Source organism: Doryrhamphus excisus, chromosome 14 (genome assembly GCF_030265055.1).
Source record: "Doryrhamphus excisus isolate RoL2022-K1 chromosome 14, RoL_Dexc_1.0, whole genome shotgun sequence".
Taxonomy (NCBI): domain Eukaryota; kingdom Metazoa; phylum Chordata; class Actinopteri; order Syngnathiformes; family Syngnathidae; genus Doryrhamphus; species Doryrhamphus excisus.
Genome location: NC_080479.1, coordinates 18313142 through 18335370, shown reverse-complemented (window position 1 = coordinate 18335370; position 22229 = coordinate 18313142). Strand labels below are relative to the sequence as shown.

At 40.9% G+C, this 22229-nt stretch overlaps 3 protein-coding genes across 4 annotated transcripts; 1 reads left to right on the top strand and 2 right to left on the bottom strand.

The window, feature by feature from the left end:
* Nucleotides 1-2793: 2793 nt before the first annotated feature.
* Nucleotides 2794-6867, bottom strand: LOC131101798 (sclerostin domain-containing protein 1-like). Its single transcript, XM_058047153.1, has 2 exons — nt 6650-6867; nt 2794-4738 (listed from the first exon to the last, which is right to left on the bottom strand). Exons 1-2 carry the CDS (start codon nt 6843-6845, stop codon nt 4314-4316), a joined length of 621 nt encoding a protein of 206 aa, XP_057903136.1. The 5' UTR covers nt 6846-6867; the 3' UTR covers nt 2794-4313.
* Nucleotides 6868-7937: 1070 nt separating this feature from the next.
* ilf2 (interleukin enhancer binding factor 2) lies at nt 7938-18340 on the top strand. 2 transcript variants are annotated; one of them, XM_058047325.1, is made up of 15 exons: nt 7938-8073; nt 8485-8544; nt 11350-11392; nt 13404-13508; nt 13593-13670; nt 13800-13902; nt 14092-14157; nt 15641-15757; nt 15828-15906; nt 15988-16075; nt 17241-17302; nt 17376-17490; nt 17787-17877; nt 17976-18134; nt 18204-18340. In XM_058047325.1, the coding sequence occupies exons 1-14, from the start codon at nt 8069-8071 to the stop codon at nt 18125-18127; spliced, it is 1164 nt and encodes a 387-aa protein (XP_057903308.1). In that variant the 5' UTR covers nt 7938-8068; the 3' UTR covers nt 18128-18134; nt 18204-18340. The 2 variants fall into 2 exon arrangements, with proteins under 2 accessions (XP_057903308.1, XP_057903307.1); XM_058047324.1 differs by lacking the exons at nt 11350-11392; nt 13404-13508; nt 13593-13670; ... (8 more) ...; nt 17976-18134; nt 18204-18340 and adding an exon at nt 9126-10674 and having other exon boundaries at nt 7985-8073.
* Nucleotides 10959-21264, bottom strand: pex11b (peroxisomal biogenesis factor 11 beta). Its single transcript, XM_058047326.1, has 6 exons — nt 21217-21264; nt 21039-21147; nt 20118-20233; nt 19828-20029; nt 18350-18783; nt 10959-18076 (listed from the first exon to the last, which is right to left on the bottom strand). Exons 2-5 carry the CDS (start codon nt 21092-21094, stop codon nt 18369-18371), a joined length of 789 nt encoding a protein of 262 aa, XP_057903309.1. The 5' UTR covers nt 21095-21147; nt 21217-21264; the 3' UTR covers nt 10959-18076; nt 18350-18368.
* Between the last annotated feature and the right edge of the window lie 965 nt (nt 21265-22229).

The following is a 22229-nucleotide window of genomic DNA, read 5'->3' as shown; positions in this document are numbered from 1 at the left end:
TACATTAGGTACATGGTACATTTGGCACCTGGTACATGGTACATTTGGTGCCTGGTACTTGGTACATTAGGTACATGGTACATTTGGCACACTTGGTACATGGTACATTTGGTGCTTGGTACATTTGGTACATTAGGTACATTTGGTATACTTGGTACACTTGGTACATGGTACATTTGGTGCTTGGTACATTTGGTACATTAGGTACATTTGGTATACTTGGTACACTTGGTACATGGTACATTTGGTGCTTGGTACATTTGGTACATTAGGTACATTTGGTATACTTGGTACACTTGGTACATGGTACATTTGGTGCCTGGTACATTTACATACCCCGTGACCATGGTGAGGATTAAGCGGCATAGAAGGAATGTAAATGTTGAAGTGTTTTCCGTCCTTGTGTGTATTTTATTAAACTACCACCTTCCAATCAGTCATTATGCTGCAGCACAAATATAAGCACAATATCTGTGTGTGGGGTGGACGGGGGGGCATGAGAGTCCTTTATGAGCGTAAAGCAAGTCTTTGTCTGCTGAGGGTTCTCATGGTTGTGGCTGGCGTGTACCAGGTGCGTCTGTACCAAAGAGCTCCAGCGCTTCCTCTTTCTTTATTATTTCAGGCTGTTGTCTGCACAAGACATGTAAAAAGACATCATCATTCACAGCACACGCAACAAAACACGCCTTTGGCAGAGTCAACAGTACTCTGGCGTGTACTTTGTTTGATGAAGTGCAACGTAGACGGCTTTTTCATGTGGCTTCCATCGTGTCTTTGATGCACTGAATACCGAAAAGACGCAGTATGATGTATTACCTTGTGTATTACCTTGTGTATTACCCTGGGATGTACGTATTACCAAGTGTATGCATTCTGGTTGGTTCTTCCTTTCTTACTTAGTGGCACACTGTACTGCAGATCCACCGTCCACTGTTCGAGTCCACTTGTACTATGTTAGTATTTTGACATTTTTTTCCAGTTTGATATTTTGTTTTCTTTTATAACGATATGACTTTATTCCCATATTTTGTTATTCCTATAATAACAATAATAACTTTTGCCCCAAACTACATTAATATGTAAATGTATATGCTGTACAATAGCACAAGATGGAGGTTTCTGCATTATATTTTGCTTGCTTTGCTATGCTATTTTTGCTCTAATGCATTTGCTATTTGCTCTCTACCTAGCTATCTAGCCACCTAGCTAGCTACCTACCTACCTATCTAGCTAGCGAGCTAGCTACCTACCTACCTATCTAGCTAGCTACCGACCTACCTACCTATCTAGCTAGCTAGCTACCTACCTACCTAGCTACCTACTTACCTATCTAGCTACGTACCTACCTACTTAGCTACCTACCTATCTAGCTAGCTAGCTACCTACCTAGCTACCTACTTACCTACCTAGCTAGCTAGCTAGCTACCTACCTATCTAGCTAGCTACCTACCTATCTACCTACCTACCTATCTTGCTAGCTAGCTAACTAGCTACCTATCTAGCTACCTACTTACCTACCTAGCTACCTACCTACCTACTTATCTAGCTAGCTAGCTAGCTACCTACCTAGCTACCGACTTACCTACCTAGCTACATACCTACCTAGCTACGTACCTACCTACCTAGCTACTTACCTACCTAGCTACTTACCTACCTAGCTACTGACTTACCTACCTAGCTACGTACCTACCTACCTACCTAGCTACTTACCTACCTACCTACCTACCTATCTAGGTAGCTAGCTACCTACCTACATACCTACCCACATACCTTCCTAGCTACCTACCTACCTACCTACCTAGCTACTTACCTACCTACCTACCTATCTAGGTAGCTAGCTACATACCTACCCACCTACCTATCTAGCTAGCTACCTACCTAGCTACGTACCTACCTACATACCTATCTAGCTAGCTAGCTACCTACCAACCTAGCTACCTTCTTACCTCCCTAGCTTCCCAAAGTGTGGGCCGTGGCCCCCTGGGGGTCCGTGGTGGTATTGCAGGAGGGCCATAAGAGGTCATAAAAAATATGATTTATTTTTGCAAATATTATTTTAAAAATAATTTTTATTGTAAAATATTTACTGCATGATAAAAAAGTATGTATAGGCCCAAGTAATAACCTATTGAGTGTTATTAGATTAAAAGTTTGGGCTTCCTTTATCCCCCCCCGCTTTTATTTCCATCCTGAATCTTTATAATAAAAACATAATAATAACAACAATAATAATAATAATAATAATAAGTTAAGTGCTCTGAGAACGCAGCATTTTGTCTATGTACTATTTTTAGGACAAAAGGTGGGCCGTGGACATTTTTTAGATTTTCAAATGGGCCCTGAGTTGGTAAAGTTTGGGAACCCCTGTTATAGAACATTCCCGACAAAAACAACACAGTGTTTTTTATTTTTTCTCCTCTGGAAACATCCTGTTGTCATCCAGCGCAGGTGATTCTATTGTCGGTGGCCCGGAGCTTTGACGGTGAGAAAAAGGAGCGTCTACTTGAGACAATGAAGCATGTCAACATGTTGCCGCAGCTGCAACAAGCAACTCCACGACCCTGAAGGTGAATTTATTTCCCTTCACAATAAAAGTACGACGTGGTGAAAAGACCGTTCATCCGGAGACGAATGCCTCTTTTGTGAGCGTGTTCCCGTTGATGCCTGCAGCATTCCGGTATTTCCCAAAGAATATGCACAGTGGCCGTTTCTTATTCAACTCTTTATTTTTCCAGCTATAAGACATGCAACTACATTAGCATTAGCGTTAGCATCACAACCAAAAGCCCAGTCTTCTTTTTAAGACTTTTGGACAGCAGCAAAACAAAACATTCGTTTATTTTCTACCGCTTATTCTCACGAGGGTCACAGGGGATGCTGGAGCCTATCCCAGCTGTCTTCGGGCGAGAGGCGGGGTACACCCTGGACTGGTGGCCAGCCAATCACAGGGCACATATAGACAAACAACCATTCACACTCACATTCATACCTATGGACAATTTGGAGTGGCTAATTAACCTAGCATGTTTTTGGAATGTGGGAGTAAACCCACGCATGTACGGGGAGAACATGCAAACTCCACACAGAGATGGCCGAGGGTGGAATTGAACTCATGTCTCCTAGCTGTGCGCTAACCACTCGACCGCCGTGCAGCCCTCAGAACAAAACATAAGTGGAAATTTTCAATCTCGGCCTAGGAAAGCAGGAAGTGAACAAATGTAACAGTCACTGATTGTAAAAGTACCAGATGGAGGGGTAGGATTTAATAAGCTTTGCTTCTTCCTACTCCTTTTGGACATGTGGAACTGGGAACTGATTATGGGATGCATTCAATTGTAATCTGATGCATGTTCAAATGAAATATTACCATTACCAATTAACCTAGCATGTTTTTAGAATGTGGGAGGGAACAGGGGTACAAATAAAAATAAATAAAAATAGTCGTAAAAATTTAAATTTTTTAAATGTTTACATTTTTAAATTCATTCATTCATTTTCTACCGCTTTTCCTCACGAGGGTCGCGGGGGGTGCTGGAGCCTATCCCAGCTGTCTTCGGGCGTAAGGCGGGGTACACGCTAGACTGGTCGCCAGCCAATCACAGGGCACATATAGACAAACAACCATTCACACTCACATTCATACCTATGGACAATTTGGAGTATCCAATTAACCTAGCATGTTTTTAGAATGTGGGAGGAAACAGGGGTACAAATAAAAATAAATAAAAATAGTCGTAAAAATTTTAAATTTTTAAATATTTTAAAGTTTTAAATATTTTAATTTTTTACAATTTTTAAATTTAAAAATTTTAAATTTTTTAAATTTAAAAATTTAAAAAAATAAAACAAAAACAAAAAACAAAACAAACAAAAAAAACCAACTTATACTATATTAGGAAAGCAGGAAGTGAACAAATGTAACAGTTACTGATTGTAAAAGTACCAGATGGAGGGGTAGGATTTAATGAGCTTTGCTTCTTCCTACTCCTTTCGGACATGTGGAACTGGGAACTGATTATGTGATGCATTCAATGATGCATGTTCAAATGAAATATTACCATTGCCATTACCAAATACGCTTGTATGCACTCCATTTTTTTTTTATTTTTACACTCTTTTGCTTAACGATATCACTCTAGATCCAATAACTTTATTAAACCTTTAGTACTGAGTAGCTTATTTAGCTAACATACAACAATGCTAGTCGTCTAGCGGAATAATATTTACGTCAACTTATGTGTTATATACAGTCCATTTTAAAGATGGCGACACGGGTGGCAGTCAGGAGGTTTTCCTATGAAACCGCGTGGCTTTTAGTTGTCTGATGTACTCCCAGGGTTCTCCTCCGGGACTTGGTCCCTCCTGTGTTTTCTCTTCTGTTTGCCACCTTGGACCAAAGCCTCCTTGTGTCCCGAGTCATTCAGGTCTCTGGTGTAGCGTTTGCACTTGCAGGAGGTCACCACGGTTATCTTGTAGGTCCTGGTGCTGCCGTCCTGACACTGGAGCCAGATGCGTTGAGTTCGGGTTCGGTCAATGACACAGCGCCATTGTTGGGCTTCTCTGCGGCTCCAGTACCTTCCGGTGTAGCCGCCACCGATCCAGTTGGGAAGCAGGTGAGCCGGCAGACACTCCCCAGCGCAAACCAGTTCCTTGATGGGGTTGATGCTGGTGCACTGGCCGTCTGATATGTACTTGGTGGACCTCAGCTCTCTGCAGCCTACCTGGCTCTGGTCCGGGCCTGCGGCGGGAAAAACACATATTTAGGATTTGATTTTCAAAATAAACAATAGCTGAAATTGGTGTCTAAAGAGCGGCCCGGGGGCCATTTGTAACCTGTGGCGTTTTTTGTATTGTCATAATTAGGGCTGTCCGATATTGGCTTTATTGACAAAAAAAAAACATTTACCGATATTGTCCAGCTCATAATTACTGATACCCATATCAGCCAATACCGATATCAGCCAATACCGATATCAGCCAATACCGATGTGTGTCACATGACATATCTCCTGTGGTGGAATGAACACATATGTGTTGTAGACAGCAGTTGTTATATCGGTTTTCATGATCAATCTGATACCGATATCAACCGATATCGCATTTTTATGATGATATTTCGTCGATAATTTTTGGTACCGATAATTAGCTTCAATTAGCTTAGCATGGATGGATAGATGGATAGATAGAGATAGATAGATAGATAGATAGATAGATAAATAGATAGATAGATAGATAGATAGATAGATAGATAGATAGATAGATAGATAGATAGATAGATAGATAGATAGATAGATAGATAGATAGATAGATAGATAGATAGATAGATAGATAGATAGATAGATAGATAGATAGATAGATAGATAGATATGAATTATGTGATGCACCTGAATGCACCATTTTACAAAGCAGCGTTTTTTGTATTGTCATAATTAGGGCTGTCCGATATTGGCTTTATTGACAAAAAAAAAACATTTACCGATATTGTCCAGCTCTCAATTACTGATACCGATATCAGCCAATACCGATATCAGTCAATATCGATGTGTGTCACATGACATATCTCCTGTGGTGGAATGAACACATATGTGTTGTAGACAGCAGTTGTTTATATCGGTTTTCATGATCAATCTGATACCGATATCAACCGATATCGCATTTTTATGCTGATATTTCGTCGATAATTTTTGGTACCGATAATTAGCTTAGATTAGCATAGATAGATAGATGGATGGATGGATGGATACTTAGATGGATGGATGGATGGATGGATGGATAGATACATGGATGGATGGATGGATGGATAGATGGATAAATAGATAGATAGATAGATAGATAGATAGATAGATAGATAGATAGATAGATAGATAGATAGATAGATAGATAGATAGATAGATAGATAGATAGATAGATAGATAGATAGATAGATAGATAGATAGATAGATAGATAGATAGATAGATAGATAGATAGATAGATAGATAGATAGATAGATAGATGGATGGATGGATAGATGGATAGATAGGAATTATGTGATGCACCTGAATGCACCATTTTAGAAAGCAGCACTGACGCAAGTTTGCTAGTTTTGATCCTGCTTGAAGTATGAAGTATTTGACTGGAATCTGTCCATAGTGTCCCAAAAAATACACTACCCCCTTCTTAATAGTGTCTGCGGGCATGAAGTGGAACGCAAATATTAAAAAAAAATTCCTGTTCTAAAAATGTCCTAAAAGAATTCAAGACAGTGTTATTTTTCCCAATAATTTCATTTTTCTGTACAATAATAATTATTATACAAAAATTCGAATAATTACAAGAATAAAGTCAAAATATTAAGACAAAAAGTTGTAATTACAGGAATTAAAACAGGAATAAAATTGCATTATTATGAGCAATATTATTTAAATACATATAAAAGAAAAAAATATATATTTTTAAAGGGTCAGATGATAATGACAAACAAAAAAAAACAAAATTAAATTGTAATGTTGTTGAAAAAGTTGCAAGAATAAAATCAAAATATGGCAGTAGAGGAACATTTACCAGAAGAAATAAATTTGTAATATTATTAGGAAAAATAATAATAATAATTTTAATAGCGCCGTGTTGCTTATGGTAACCAACATGTGTTGAACGATGCTTTGAACTCACCATTGTTCAAGGGTCCAGACTGCTGTTTTCCACCATTCCTGGCCTGGTTCCCAGTTTCACCAGTTCCTTCTTCCTGGACGATGTGGACCAGGGGAGCGTCGAGTGACTCTGTGGCGTCATTGGAGACGGCGGAGCAGCTCTCGCTCAGGAACACCAGGAGCACCAGGAGATGTAATCTGCTGGTGGGGCAGGTCATGACTGATGTGAGAGGTGACGTTACTGACGATGTGAGAACTTCCTCTGACACGCTGCTGGTAAGATGACTTTATATATATATAAGCTCATACCCCCCCCCCCCCATCCCCCCGCTCTATGAATGAATAAGGCACACCCACGGCAGGCCATAACACAGAGGCGTGTACTTTTATGTCTTACAAAGACGCATCCGCTAACCATAACAAAGACGGGGGCTGTCCAAAACCAAGTTTCCACTGGGTATCAAACGATCACACTAAAGGAATTTACCAAAACATGTCACACAATAGCAACTGTAGCTATTGGACTTCACAAAAAGATTCATTCTACAATATAATTGTACTTTTTTCTACAATTTGGGGGGTCACAAAACCCCCCAAATAAACAGAAATGTCCCTTTTTTTCTATTTTTGTGTCCCAATGTAATTTTAAATGAGTTGTTTCCTGAATCGGGCGGCACGGTGGTCGAGTGGTTAGCGCGCAGACCTCACAGCTAGGAGACCAGGGTTCAATTCCAGCCTCGGCCATGGAGTTTGCATGTTCTCCCCGTGCATGCGTGGGTTTTCTCCTGGTACTCTGGTTTCCTCCCACATTCCAAAAACATGCCAGGTTAATTGCCGACTCCAAATTGTTATTTATTTTTATTATTTTTGACTTCTGTCTTAGCACCACGGAGGGGTTCAATTCTACACAAAACTTCACTCATGTGAAGTGCATCATGTGTGATGCAGAAGATAACTTTGACTTTCATCAGCCTCTCTGTGTTGCAAAATACACAAACAATAATGAACAGCCAAGTCATTTTTATTTATATAGCACTTACGGCAATTATTTTATTTACACAAATGAGGAAAAATGCCTGTTTTGCCTCCTTTTTAGTTGGATGCGAGAAACTAAGAAGGCTGTTAAATGTTAAAATATCTGCAATAAAAGACATTATGCATTAAAATTACTTACTGGTCAAAAAATCAAATAGATTGTATTACTTTTATTATAAATTTTTAAGTGTTTTAAGCAATTGCGGATGGTGTACTACCACGACCCACCAGACAGTGGCAGTAATGATCCCACCGCAGTTCACTTTCCGATGTCGGAAGTAGAGCAAGAAGCAGCAGGAAGTCCCCCCCAGAAGCAAGGAAGAGAAGATAGCCGCAACAGCACCTTTGAGACGCTGATTAATTCTCCTGTGATATTTTTTCTTTAATTACCAAAACGTCGTACGCAATGAGGTAAGTTAGATATTGTATCCTAGAGTAGTTGTTGAATTTTAACCGTCCTGAGGAAGATTTTCTTTCTTGAAATCGTCTATTGTTCTCGTCAAACGTAGTGCTACAGAGACGGTATGATGGCTAGCATAGCATAGTATAGCATAGCCTGAAGCTAATTTCAAATTTTCAGTTAAGTATTATTAATTTATTTTCGACACATAATGAAAATAATAAACACGGACCTTTATTTGAACACTTCACTTCACACTGAACAATTAGCCACGTGAAGCTGGCGCTAAAGCTAATATGTTAGCCTTTGTGTTACCTTGCTAGCGCTGCTTGAATGAATGAATACACGTTTGATATCTTACGGTAATGTCATATAATTTCATAGCCTTTATTATCATATTCCTGTGTTTTTCTTTTGCTCAGGGGGGACCGCGGCAGGGGTCGAGGAGGCCGCTTTGGGTCCCGCGGAGGACTGGTCCAGGGGTGAGTTGAATCGCTTGGCTGCTATTTGCTAATATGCTAATAGCAGCTTTGCTAATTGCTATTGCTATTTATTTGCTAATTGAGATCGCACTTTTTTTTAACTACATTTTTTTAAATTAAAACTCAGTCACAACACCCGCAATTGATCCAGTTTTATCCAGCAGTCACAAAGTTATACTGGTTTTACTGGATACTGGGCTATTGGGTGAAATTTCCGAATTAAATTGATTTGAAATTGAGCGAAAATGCAGTACAGTCGTTCGTCGCTACATCAGGCTCCTTCAAAAACTAATAAATAAATAATAATAAATAAAAATACTATATAAATACTATAATAAATGAACTAAAATACTAATAAGGCAATACAATATATGGATGAAGTGTACTACACTGGCCACTGGGTGTCACTGCAAACGCAACATACTTGATTCCCAACTATATTTTAAGAATAATAACATAATAGTAATCATCATTATAATAACATCGGCTAGTGTCGCCTCCTATACACACAGGAGACATTTAGGACCTGTCCACACGGAAATGATTCCAGGTCAAAACGGCAAAGTATTTTGTCGTTTCAGCCTCTCATCGCCACGGGAACGGCGTACTCGGTGACCTGAAACGGTATTTTTTGACAACAGCTTCCAGAGTGGGGATAATCTGGAAAACATCGGCTTGCAGTTGCCGTGTAGACTGGCAATACGACAACGTCACTTCCCCCCGACCTCCGTCATCGTCACGTGACCAGAAGAGCAAGGGGGAGGGGGGCAGCAATGGCGGACGTCAGAGCTTTATTTGTGCTGCAGTTGTCGCTGTTAGCGATATTGCAACAAAACCTCGCCGCCCTCTATGAACTACGCTTGGAGCAGCGACGCATATACAATCACGTGCGTCAGATTCTTTCCAGCTCGCCGCGGCGTCCGACAAGAAGAATCACCAGAAGACGATTTTGGGTGAGACCCGGAAGAACTAGCAGCTGGTGGGAAAACTTTGTGGATGGCGTCGTGGCGGACGATGACTGGAGAGCCAGTTTTCGCATGTGTAGAGGTTCTCTTTTGGCTCTGAGTGAAGAACTCCGTCCTCACATCGAAGGCCAAACAACCAACATGAGAGAAGCGATCGGACCTTTAAAAAAGGTTGCTTGCACGCTGTATTATTTGGGTGCCGAGGGAAGTCTAGGAAAGACCGCTAACTCCTTCGGACTGTCGCGGCAGTCCGTATCCGTTGTCGTAAGACAAACCTGCAAGGCCATTGCTCTCCATCTTGGTCCAAAATACATCAAGCTCCCTTTCACCGAACCCGACGCAGAGGAGCTTGTTTCGGGATTTTGTCAAGCGCACGGAATGCCGCAATGTTTGGGAGCGATCGACGGGACTCACATTGAAATCAGGCAGCCATCTTCCAACGCCACGGAGTACATCAACAGAAAGGGTAAACATTCCCTAAACGTGCAAGCCGTCTGCGACTACAAATATTACTTCCTGGATGTCGTTATAAAATGGCCTGGCAGCACGCACGACGCGCAAGTGTTCGCCAACTCGCAGATAAACTCCTTTTTTAAAAACGGCAAGATCCCAGCCTTGAGAAAGCGGCTCGTGGACGACGAGGACCCGATATCCGTATTTCTGGTGGGCGACTCGGCCTATCCGCTAATGCCTCACCTGATCAAGGAGTATTCAAACGGCGGCTCCACGCCCCAAGAGCGGAGCTTCGGGGTGCATTTGTGTCGATCCCGCGCGGTCATCCGGCGTGCGTTTGGTCGACTCAAAGCCAGATTCGCCGCCCTGAAACGAGCTATGGACATCAACCTAAAAGATCTGCCGTTTGTTATTTACGCTTGCTTTGTTCTCCACAACTACTGCGAGGCCAGGAAGGAGCCCGTAGACGAAGACGCCGTGCAGGGCGCCGTACAAAGGGACCGGGAAGCGCAGCCTTCCACACCGTGCAACCATAACCTGACCCACTGCAACGAGACGGAGGGAACCAGAGTCAGAAGAGTGGTTACAAAATATCTTGACCATTGAACAAACTGCTTTAGTAATTACTATATTCCCGAGTATTTTTTTGTACTGCGACTTTGCAATACTTTATATATTCTGATTTTTTGTTTTGGTGCTGTAAATAAATGACTGCAACCTTTATTAAGCTTTGGGTTCCTTTTTGTTGTACAAAATGAAAAATGGGCACCTGCTGTATGAAAACAATGTAAACATAAAAAATGCACTAAATACTTACTAAGTATTATACATATACATACTAAATTATATGTAGTATCAAAAATACAAACAATACACTGTGTGTGTGCAAATCTAGGGGTGCAGAGATACACAAATACACAAAAAAAATTACATTTCCTTTTTTATTTGGAGTTTTATTGAAATTACCAACATTTTGTCACAAAGTACAGTTTTGCTGCACACTTTGCACCGTATAAGACCAAAAAAAAGCACCATGAAATAAGAATTTCAAAATAAATGCATCTGATGCAGATGTTGTGTAAATATTACAAAGACATTGTTAGTCATGAAACAATTATCAATATGAATGTATTGTCACTGTATAAAAATTTTAAAAATAAAATAAAACTAAAATAAATTGACCAAGATCATAAATTAAGCAAATTGAGATGCAAATAGTTTTGTGTGTGTACACATCCAGGTCACACGGGCTACTTGAATCCACGTGAAATGGCTTCCTGTCTCTAGTAAATGTTAAACACATGTAGGTGTTGGTAAAAAGTATGTATGTTGTTTAACATCCAGTATGGTTTGTATCATAACAGAAGGTATTTTGTTCCTTTTTCAGGTATCGCCCATTTGTTCCACACATCCCATTCGACTTTTATGTGGTGAGTAAAACGTGTGTGTTGTGTGGTTGAATGTGAGGGTTTTGTTGTTCCGCTGCCATTAAATTCCAATTAACTGGTGCCAAAATGTAGTGGAAATAAAGTATTTATGTTGATGTATGTACGGCAGAAAGTACACAATGACCACGTCAGTCATACATTATTCTTTGGTGGTGTGCTTTGAGAGTTTCCTCATTTTCTTATTAAACACATAATTTTCTTATGCAATCCCTAGTTTTTACTAGGGATACCAATTTTTTCCATCACCCTTAGCCGATGGCCGATTTTGCTTGTGGCCGATACTGCTTTTGCTCCCTCAATTTACATGAAAAAAATAACGATAACAAATATTTATTGAAATGTAAACACTGAACACAATAGGATCCAGCTTTCTTAACCCTTAGATGCATGAGTGACTGTGGACCCTACACTCTTCCATAAGTGGGTCAAAAATGACCCATACTAGAATCAATGCCTTTTTATGCCAATTTTGCCATTTTGGTTAGGAATAATCACTTGTATGATATTTAGTATTATATTTAGGAGTTGATAAGTTAATAAGAATCAAAGGTTCCTATTGAATTTCATAGAAAATGCATGCGGGTCATTTTTGACCCACTTATGGAAGGTTGGGGTAGTAACACAAAAACAAAAATTTCTTAAAATATATAAAAGGTAAGTTAAAAATGTGAATGGCATGATATCAAAAACATGTTTTTGAGGAATACCTGGAATATGAAATGATACAAAATTTTTATTCCAAAGATATTTCAAGAAAACAACCTGACCAGGTCATTTTTGACCCACTTATGGAAGGTTGGGGTAGTAACACAAAAACAAAAATTTCTTAAAATGTATAAAAGTTAAAAATGTGAATGGCATGATATCAAAAACATGTTTTTTGAGGAATACCTGGAATATGAAATGATAAAACAAAATTAATTCCAAAGATATTTCAAGAAAACAACCTGACCGGGTCATTTTTGACCCACTTATGGAAGGTTGGGGTAGTAACACAAAAACTAAAATTTCTTAAAATGTCTAAAAGTTAAAAATGTGAATGGCATGATATCAAAAACATGTTTTTGAGAAATACATTTAAATATGAAATAATCAAAAAAAATTAATTCCAAAGATATTTCAAGAAAACAACCTGACCAGGTCATTTTTGACCCACTTATGGAAGGTTGGGGTAGTAACACAAAAACAAAAATTTCTTAAAATGTATAAAAGGTAAGTTAAAAATGTGAATGGCATGATATCAAAAACATGTTTTTTGAGAAATACCTTAAATATGAAATGATTAAAAAAATTAATTCCAAAGATATTTCAAGGGAAAACAACCTGACCGGGTCATTTTTGACCCACTTATGGAAGGTTGGGGTAGTAAAACAAACATTTCTTAAAAGGTAAGTTAAAAATGTGAACGGCATGATATCAAAAACATGTTTTTTGAGGAATACCTGGAATATGAAATGATAAAAAAAATTAATTCCAAAGATATTTCAAGAAAACAACCTGACCGGGTCATTTTTGACCCACTTATGGAAGGTTGGGGTAGTAACGCAAAAACAAAAATTTCTTAAAATGTATAAAAGGAAAGTTAAAAATGTGAACGACATGATAGTAAAAACATGTTTTTTGAGAAATACCTTAGATATTAAATGATTAAAAAAATTAATTCCAAAGATATTTCAAGAAAACAACCTGACCGGGTCATTTTTGACCCACTTATGGAAGGTTGGGGTAGTAACACAAAAAATTCTTAAAAGGTAAGTTAAAAATGTGAACGGCATGATATCAAAAACATGTTTTTTGAGGAATACCTGGAATATGAAATGCTAAAAAAATTTAATTCCAAAGATATTTCAAGAAAAACAACCTGACCGGGTCATTTTTGACCCACTTATGGAAGGTTGGGGTAGTAACACAAAAACTAAAATTTCTTAAAATGTATAAAAGATAAGTTAAAAATGTGAATGACATGATATCAACTGACTGTTGTCCTCCTCAGTGTGAGATGGCCTTCCCCAGAGTGAAGCCCGCACCCGATGAGAGTTTGTTCAGCGAGTGTCTGCTGAAGAGAAATCAGGACCTGAGCCCGACGCCTTCAGAGCAGGTCAGCACAGATGCATGCTGGTCATAATTCAGTCACTTTCTTTGACGGCACCTCGTTTTAATGGGCTTGCTTCTGCATTTTTAGTCCTCCATCTTGTCCCTGGTGACCAAGATCAACAATGTCATTGATAACCTCATCGTTGCGCCTGGCACCTTTGAAGTGGTGAGTCCTATTTCGGGCGATATCTTCAGCGTACCTCGCATTCGTTGGGAATGTTGAATCGTGAATATGTGATTTCTTGACAAGCTGTCAATCAACTGACGTCACTCATAATCAAATGTGCGTTGGCAGCAAATTGAGGAGGTGCGTCAGGTGGGCTCCTACAAGAAGGGCACCATGACGACCGGACACAACGTTGCCGACTTGGTGGTCATCCTCAAGATTCTTCCCACATGTGAGTCTTAGCAGTCTGTTAATGGCGGCCGCATGCCTGCCTTCCCAACCACAAACGCATTTTAGGAACGTGTCAATCAAAGTTGATCTTTGATCGGGAAGGGAGAACCTGTGTGGCACACAAAGTTCATACATGATGTACTTCCATGTTTGGAATACACACTAACTTTTAAAGGATGTTGTGTTTCAGTGGAGGCCGTCGCTGCTCTGGGAAACAAAGTAGTGGAGACTCTTCGCACCCAGGACCCCACTGAAGGTACCCACTCAACGACTACGACCTAGCGCAAAGTGTAGCATGAAGGTTATCTGCGTTTATCTGTGTTCAAAGTCACTTAAAAGTTCTGTGTTGGCATGCTAATATTGGCATACTAGCATTTCTTTAGGGGTATTTTCATATAAACAACACTATTATCTTTGGTGTTAGCATGCTAACATTGGCACTGTAGCATTATTTAGCCATTTTCACAAGTAGACTATTATGCTAGGTGTTGCCATGCTAACATGAGCATACTTGCATTTTTCATGTATAGGAACTTAAACAGACGCTCCTATCATGTTTGGTGTTAGCACGCTAACATAGGCATTGTAGTATTTTTGGCTGTTTTCACAAGTAGACTATTATGCTAGGTGTTGCCATGCTAACATGAGCATAGTTGCATTTTTCAGGAATAGGAACTTAAACGGACACTACTGTCATACTTGGTGTTAGCATGCTAACATAGGCATTGTAGCATTTTTGGCCATTTTCACAAGTAGACACCATTATGCTAGGTGTTACCATGCTAACATGAGCATACTTGCATTTTTGCAATTTTTATGAATAGGAACTTAAACAGACACTACTATCATGTTTGGTGTTAGCATGCTAACATTGGCATTGTAACATTTTTGGCCATTTTCACAAGTAGACCATTATACTAGGTGTTACCATGCTAACATGAGCATACTTGCATTTTTGCAAGTTTCATGAAATAGGAACTTAATACATACACCACTATAATGCTTGGTGTTGGCATGCTAAAATTGTAGCGTTTTTGGCCATTTTCACAAGTAGACCATTATGCTAGGTGTTGCCATGCTAACATGATCATACATGCATTTTAAAAAATTTCATGAATAGGAACTTGAACTTAGACACCACTATTATGTTTGGTGTTAGCATGCTAACATTGGCATTGTAGCATTTTTGGCCATTTTCACAAGTAGACACCATTATGCTAGGTGTTGCCATGCTAACATGATCATACATGCATTTTAAAAATTTTCATGAATAGGAACTTGAACTGAGACACCACTATCATGTTTGGTGTTAGCATGCTAACATTGGCATTGTAGTATTTTTGGCCATTTTCACAAGTAGACACCATTATGCTAGGTGTTGCCATGCTAACATGATCATACATGCATTTTAAAAATTTTCATGAATAGGAACTTGAACTTAGACACCACTATTATGTTTGGTGTTAGCATGCTAACATTGGCATTGTAGCATTTTTGACCATGCGCGGTGTTAACATGCTAATGTTAGCATTCTTTAAGTCATTGAGACCCTCCCATGGTATGTATTCATGGTCAAGGAATGTAAATATGTAGATAGATAAATGGAGGACTAATATTTATGGTGAAAATTACAATATGGGGGGGGATTTTGACTCTTTAGTGCTTTTGTAGTTTGGACATGTACACCAAATGTTGTGCATGTCTTCTGACAATGGTGTGTGTGTGTGTGTGTGTGTCAGTGCTGTCCATGCTGACCAACGAGACGGGCTTTGAGATCAGCTCAGCGGATGCAACAGTGAAGATCCTCATCACCACCGTCCCACCCAACCTACGCAAGCTGGACCCCGAGCTACACTGTACGAGCACATGCAGAAATAAATGCTACAATAGCGTCACGCTAACTACCTGATGCTGTTTTCTCTGCAGTGGACATCAAGGTGCTGCAGAGCGCCCTTGCCGCCATCCGCCACGCCCGCTGGTTCGAGGAAAATGCTTCTCATTCCACGTAAGCAAAAAAACACTTCCACTTTATCCAGACTATATTACACCCACTCCTCAATGTGATCAACATTTTCCTGGTATTTAGGGTGAAAGTATTGATCCGCCTGCTGAAGGACCTGAGGCTACGCTTCCCTGGCTTTGAACCTCTCACGCCTTGGATCCTAGACCTCCTGGTGAGACCACATGTCTTTTTCTTATGCTTACTGTACCGCTAGGCATGACTCGCTATCAGATAGCTTACCTGGTCATGTGACTGTTGGCAACTCGGACGTTTATTCGCCGTAGCGGCGCTATTTATACCCAACATGTGACAACACAGCATACGCCTGTGGTTTTATAACATCGAAGACAACATTTCCGACTGCCGGGAATAACACGGGACATTAGATAAAGTATTTCCACATAGTCGCCGTCCTGGGTACTGCGGTATACGTTGAAAACCGATAGCCCGCCCATGTCCTAGTACAACAAATAAGGTCAAGCACAATCTGTCATTTATTGTAGTAATGGTGCTGTCAAGGTCCTATTGAAATATTAGTGGTAGTACAGTAAACCTCGGATATATCGGATTCAATTGTTCCCACTGGTTTTGTCCGATATAAGCGAAATCCGTTATATGCGTATATATGCGGAAAATGTCCGTTTTACGCATATATCGGATTTATATCCGGTATATGCGTAAATGGGATTTTATCCGTTATAAAAAGGCACTTCCTTGACTATGTTTCCAATGTACCTGGACGCGCAGGCAACGCTGCAAACGCTGCAAATGACGTCGTATAGCGGCCTGTCACGATTCGGCGAATCGGAGCGCCACGATGCGGCCATCCGATATATGCGAGGGGAAATTTAATGGAAATGCATTGGAACGGGACTGGAGATTTTGTCCGAAATAGGCGAAATCCGTTATAAAAAATCCGATATATGCAATGAATTTTTATTGGGAATGCATTACAGAAAAATCGGGTCTTTTTTATCTGTCCGTTGTGAGCGAATTTCCGATATATCCGAGGTTTACTGTTGTAGTAGTAGTAGTAGTAGTAGTAGTAGTAGTAGTAGTAGTAGTAGTAGTAGTAGTCGGTGTGTTTCCTCGTGGAGCTTAAACATGCATGAAAACTCACCATAGTTTGACAGATGCAAAGTGAGACATTTGAGGGGTCCTTAAACCCCCAAACTCACATTTAGTTTTAGTTTTATGACCAAATATGGTGGACTTCTGTCATGTCATGTTGCACAAAAAAAATTCCCAAGCGCTTATGTTAGCATACAAACAGGATGTCGGCCATTTTGGACCAACGTGTAGCATAACCCGACGGTGACATAATGTGTGTGTTGCAGGGTCACTCTGCCGTCATGAATAATCCATCCCGCCAGCCTCTGTCTCTAAACGTGGCCTACAGGTGAGTCCCTGCTAGCACGCCGCCGCCGCCGTTTTTGCTGTCCTTTGTTTTAACATCGAAATCTTTTGTCAAGGCGTTGTCTTCAGATGCTGGCTGCCGGCCTTTTCCTGCCCGGCTCGGTGGGAATCACCGACCCGTGCGAGAGCGGGAACTATCGAGTGCACACCGTCATGACTCTGGAGCAGCAGGTTAGCTTCCATGTTATTCACGTTAGCCTCTTCAAAGTGTCATGGCGATATTTTGATCAAAACAATCACACAAATTTGCTTTGTAGTCTTATTAGAGCCCTCTAGACATGAAACAACACCCCTATAGTCTCATTTACTCTACTTTTTAGCCAATATGGTGGACTTAATAAGACATAATATAGACTCTGATGTTAGCAAGGAGCTTTTCTACTTCCTGTGGTATTGATCTCATTAATGCAACATTCCGTCTTTCCTGAACGCAGCATGTGTGTGTGTGTTTATTGTGTGTTTTGCAGGACATGGTGTGTTTCACAGCTCAAACGCTGGTGAGGGTGCTGTCCCACGGGGGCTACAGGAAGATCCTGGGCCTGGAAGGAGACGCAAGCTGTAAGAGACTCCTCCTGGGAGGGCGGGGGGAGATGGGGGGGACCATTGCCAACGTTCTCTTCCTGGTATTTATGGAGCGATTTGTTAATTCTTTGCAGATCTGGCCACCGAGATGTCCACGTGGGACGGCATCATCGTGACCCCGTCGGAGAAGGCCTACGAGAAGCCCCCGGAGAGGAAGGAAGAGGAGGACGAAGCCCTGGAGGAGGGAGGAGACGGAGAAGACGACAGCATGGAGACCCAGGATTGACGTGACGGTGAGCTTGGATTAAGGTTTAAGTCCCTTTGGTTCTCATCTTATTATAAAAGTTCTGCTCTTTTCACAGTTTAACGTTCGAAACCCGGAGTTCTCGCCCGGACACGCCCACCCACAAGACAAACGTGCGGAGTTACAAAAAGATTGCTTACATTGTCAGTTTTTGTTATTTTGATGTGTTTTAAATAAAGTTTGTTTTTAATTAATTCTACTTACTTTGCTCACTGCGGCGTCTTCACGGCTTGAGTTTAAGCCAAGGGTGGAGGAGGGTGACGATTGAAAGGGTGGACGACGCCAGGCCGCAGGCGCCCACAAATCCTTTCCCGGTGGGATACATCCCCAGGCGGTCCAACGGGATGAAGACGTCGCACGTGTTCTTCAGGAGATCCAGCAGCAACGGCGGGTTGCCGTGCAACACCGTGGCCAGCAGGTGGAGCCGTCTGTGCAGCCACGCCGTCAGGTACGGCAGGGCCAGCGAGGCGGCCACGGCGGGCGAGGAGGGGGACGACAGGTCGGGGGCGATGAGCGTGGGGCTGGGGTCACGCGAGGGAGGAGACTTGGCCGCTCTGTTGTGCGCCTCTCGCTCCACCAGGAGATGGAGCTCGTACACGTCTCGGGTCAGGTTGAGGATCAGCGCGAACAAGTAGTACCTGCGGCACACAAGCGGAATACTTCAATAAGTACACACATAAAACATCCTAAAAATCGAATAAACTTCCTGTTATGTTGGTTGCTTTCCTTTTCCTTGCCACGCATGAACCAAAACGGACCTGCCAATCATCCTAAATTAAGCATTTAAGTGTAAAAAATGGCTAAATGAAGTAAAGGCATTCAGAAGATGCATTCAAAGACATTATTGATATGTAGTATTCTACACTGGTCAGTAATCTTACATCAATGAGACAATAGACTGCTGAGGAAAAAAACAAGGAACCCAATGCTAACATGTTTGAGTGTAAAGGTACCTATAGGGGTGCTATTTCATGTCGAGAGGTCTCTAATAATGTTGAAAAGCGTATTCAGAAAACGCATTAAATTACATTATTAATATGTAGTATTCTACACTGGTCACTAGGTGGCAGTAATCTTACATCAATGATACAATAGACTGCAGAGATAAACAAGGACCCCAATGCTAACATGTGTAAAGGCACCTATAGGGGTGCTATTTCATGTCGAGAGGGCTCTAATAATGTTGAAAAGCGTATTCAGAAGACGCACTAAATTACATTATTAATATGTAGTATTCTACACTGGTCACTAGGTGGCAGTAATCTTACATCAATGATACAAAAGACTGCAGAGATAAAAAACAAGGTGTAAATGCACCTATAGGGGTGCTATTTCATGTCGACGGGGCTCTAATAATGTTGAAAAGCGTATTCAGAAGACGCATTACATTACATTATTGATATGTAGTATTCTACACTGGTCACTCGTCAGTAATCTTACATGCTTGAGTGTAACGGTACCTATAGGGGTGCTATTTCATGTCTAGAGGGCTCTAATGTTGAAAAGCGTATTCAAAAGAAGATAAAAAAGGTTTTCCATTTGTCCCATTTTGGTTTAAATTTCTAAAATGTGCAGTCCCCCCCCACCCGCGAAAAAAAGCGCAAGGCCCATAAATGGCCCCCAAGCCGCACTTTGGTGAGGGTTGAACAAATGTGACGCGTTAAAAAAGACGGTGTACTCACTTAAAGGACCTCTGGCTCCACTTCTGCTGGTCCACTTTGGGGAGGAGGCCCATCTTCCCGGCCCAGAGGACGTTGTCGCAGGCGAAGTACATGGCTCGGTTAAGATGGCTGATGGTGAGGCAGAGCCTCAGCACGCCGTCCGAGAGGTGGATGGCCCTCTTGGCGGCTTCCACGGCCTCCATGGAGTTCCCCAGGCGCAGAACTATGTAGGAGACAAGACACACCGAGTCAGCATCTTCTGTGTTGGTATGTGCAAATAAAAGGTTGCTGGGGGGGGGGGGGTGACTGACGTTTTCTTGTCAGGCTCAGGTGTGCTTCCAGTTGACTGACAGTTTGTCTCAGCTGAGCTCCAGCTCCGCCTTTATGCAGCGTGTAGCCCAGCAGGGTGCAGGCGTACTGAGCAGCCCTGTGAATGAATGCACAACACTCACCTGTCAATCAAAAAAACTCACATATGACACCTCTTCAATCCACTCAATAATTAATAAATATGACCTTCATTTCTTTTAATAATGCTCCAATCAATAAACATAACTCTCATGAATGACTGTGGCTATTCAATACTTAAGTATTTAAGTGTGCTCACAGTGACGAAAAACGGCAAAATGCAGTTTAACGGCACATTGATTGACACTTACCACCGCCAATAGACGGCATCTTGGGGAGGGACTAACTCCAATAGAGGAAATTCACCATTAAAAGGAAGTAGGGAGTAAGAACGGTGATAAGTACTGATTTGGGACAGCACTACACCATTGAAACGTGTGCCTTCAGGAACTAAGTACACAGTGCACTAACAGAATTGTCCCATTTGAAACATAAACTGTGTACTTTTCTGTGGGGGTACAAAAGTTCTGAACGCTACAGGTTGTTCCTCAGTGACCATGGATTCAAGTCAGTCCCTCCATTTCCGCTACGTAACCAATATGGCGACTGCCGAGTGCAACATCCGGGTACTGACACTATACTGACTGCATTTTACCATGTTTCTCAATACGCACTTCCGCACTCAAAAGAGTAATTCAAGTGCGGAAGTGTTTTCAAAGTGTATTCGTAGTAGAGTATTGCTAACTGTAGCAGTGGTGCTAGCATGGGTAGAGCTAATATAGTTAACCTATTCGTTCTTTATTCTTTATACTCGAACGTGTAGGATATATTATTGTAATGTGATATCGCGGAGTAAACATGTTAAATGTGGGAGTATACAATACCGAATGACCCTCTCCTTGGCTTGACTCTGCGAGTTGAAGCGAAGCCATGAGTCCATCCTGGCAGGTCGTTGACACAAATGGTCGCCGAAGTCAACTTTAAGCCGTCTAACTGTTAAAACCGTACACGCTTAAGTTAACAAGCGAGTAAGTCATTAGTTTCCAAAGTGCGTGAACTCACAAACACTACATGGTTTCTTAAATATGTCGCCCCCTCCTTCTTCTTTTCTGGTTCTTCTTCTTCTTCTCTTTTTGGTTTAATGGCGGTTTGGTTTAATGACGCCATCTTCTGGGCACTTTACTTACTTCATGTTCGGTTGAGTCGGAGAGATATCAAATGATATTACTACTACTAATAATGTTAATAAACATTCTAATTCTCTAATAATAATAATTATATAATCATGATAATTGTAATAATTATTTTAATGCTCTATTTTATACTCGGATCGGATCTTCTTCACACGCTTACAAGGGACCGTTAGCAGCTTTTCAACGTCTTTACTGCCCACCTGTGGTAAGAAGCGTGAACTACAGTCAACTAAAGTTTTTTTTAATCTGTGTTCATATGAAATATGGACTAGCATAATAAACACAAATGACAACATTAGCAGTACTTATACAGTGAATCATCACAAAAAAATAATTTCATTCAAATCGACCATTGTATAAACTGGACTTCTGCTAAATGTAGCATGTATACAGTGCAAGTAGTGTGTGTATTAAGGTGTGGAAAATAATCGATGATCGATACATCGATGCTCATTCACTGTGTATGGATGCAATTGACGGCTGAAATCTAGATTCATTGCGATGAGTTTGTTGGTATCGGTAAAATCCGATGCAAGCGCCGTTTTATGAATGTTCAACTTCGTCCCATTTGCTGTTCCCCAGGCGCCGTGAATGCACCATCATTATTTCGCGTTTTGTATTGAATACGAACGGAAGCCTTTAGGCTCACGCACGCCCCCTTAACCCTTTCAGGATGAAGCTAGTATTGCAAGCGTAATATGACATTATCAATAATAATGACGTCACGCTTACACGGAAGACATGTTTGTTAAACATTATATTATTGTATTTGACCACGAAATTTGCATATTTTACTTAAGAAAATGTTAAAAACGATATATAATCATTAAGCAAATCCATTTCTAATACAATTAAATGACTAAATGTGAATAATTTCGAGCA

Excerpts from the sequence above, each read along its gene's own strand:
- pex11b (XM_058047326.1), bottom strand. The coding sequence starts at position 21,094 with ATGGACTCATGGCTTCGCTTCAACTCGCAGAGTCAAGCCAAGGAGAGG. Across the intron at positions 20,234-21,038 it reads GCCAAGGAGAGGGTCATTCG|GGCTGCTCAGTACGCCTGCA; the intron begins GTATTGTATACT and ends ATTCATTCACAG. Across the intron at positions 18,784-19,827 it reads TGGAGCCAGAGGTCCTTTAA|GTACTACTTGTTCGCGCTGA; the intron begins GTGAGTACACCG and ends TGTGTGCCGCAG.
- ilf2 (XM_058047324.1), top strand. The coding sequence starts at position 9,318 with ATGGCGGACGTCAGAGCTTTATTTGTGCTGCAGTTGTCGCTGTTAGCG.
- LOC131101798 (XM_058047153.1), bottom strand. The coding sequence starts at position 6,845 with ATGACCTGCCCCACCAGCAGATTACATCTCCTGGTGCTCCTGGTGTTC. Across the intron at positions 4,739-6,649 it reads GTCTGGACCCTTGAACAATG|GCCCGGACCAGAGCCAGGTA; the intron begins GTGAGTTCAAAG and ends TTCCCGCCGCAG.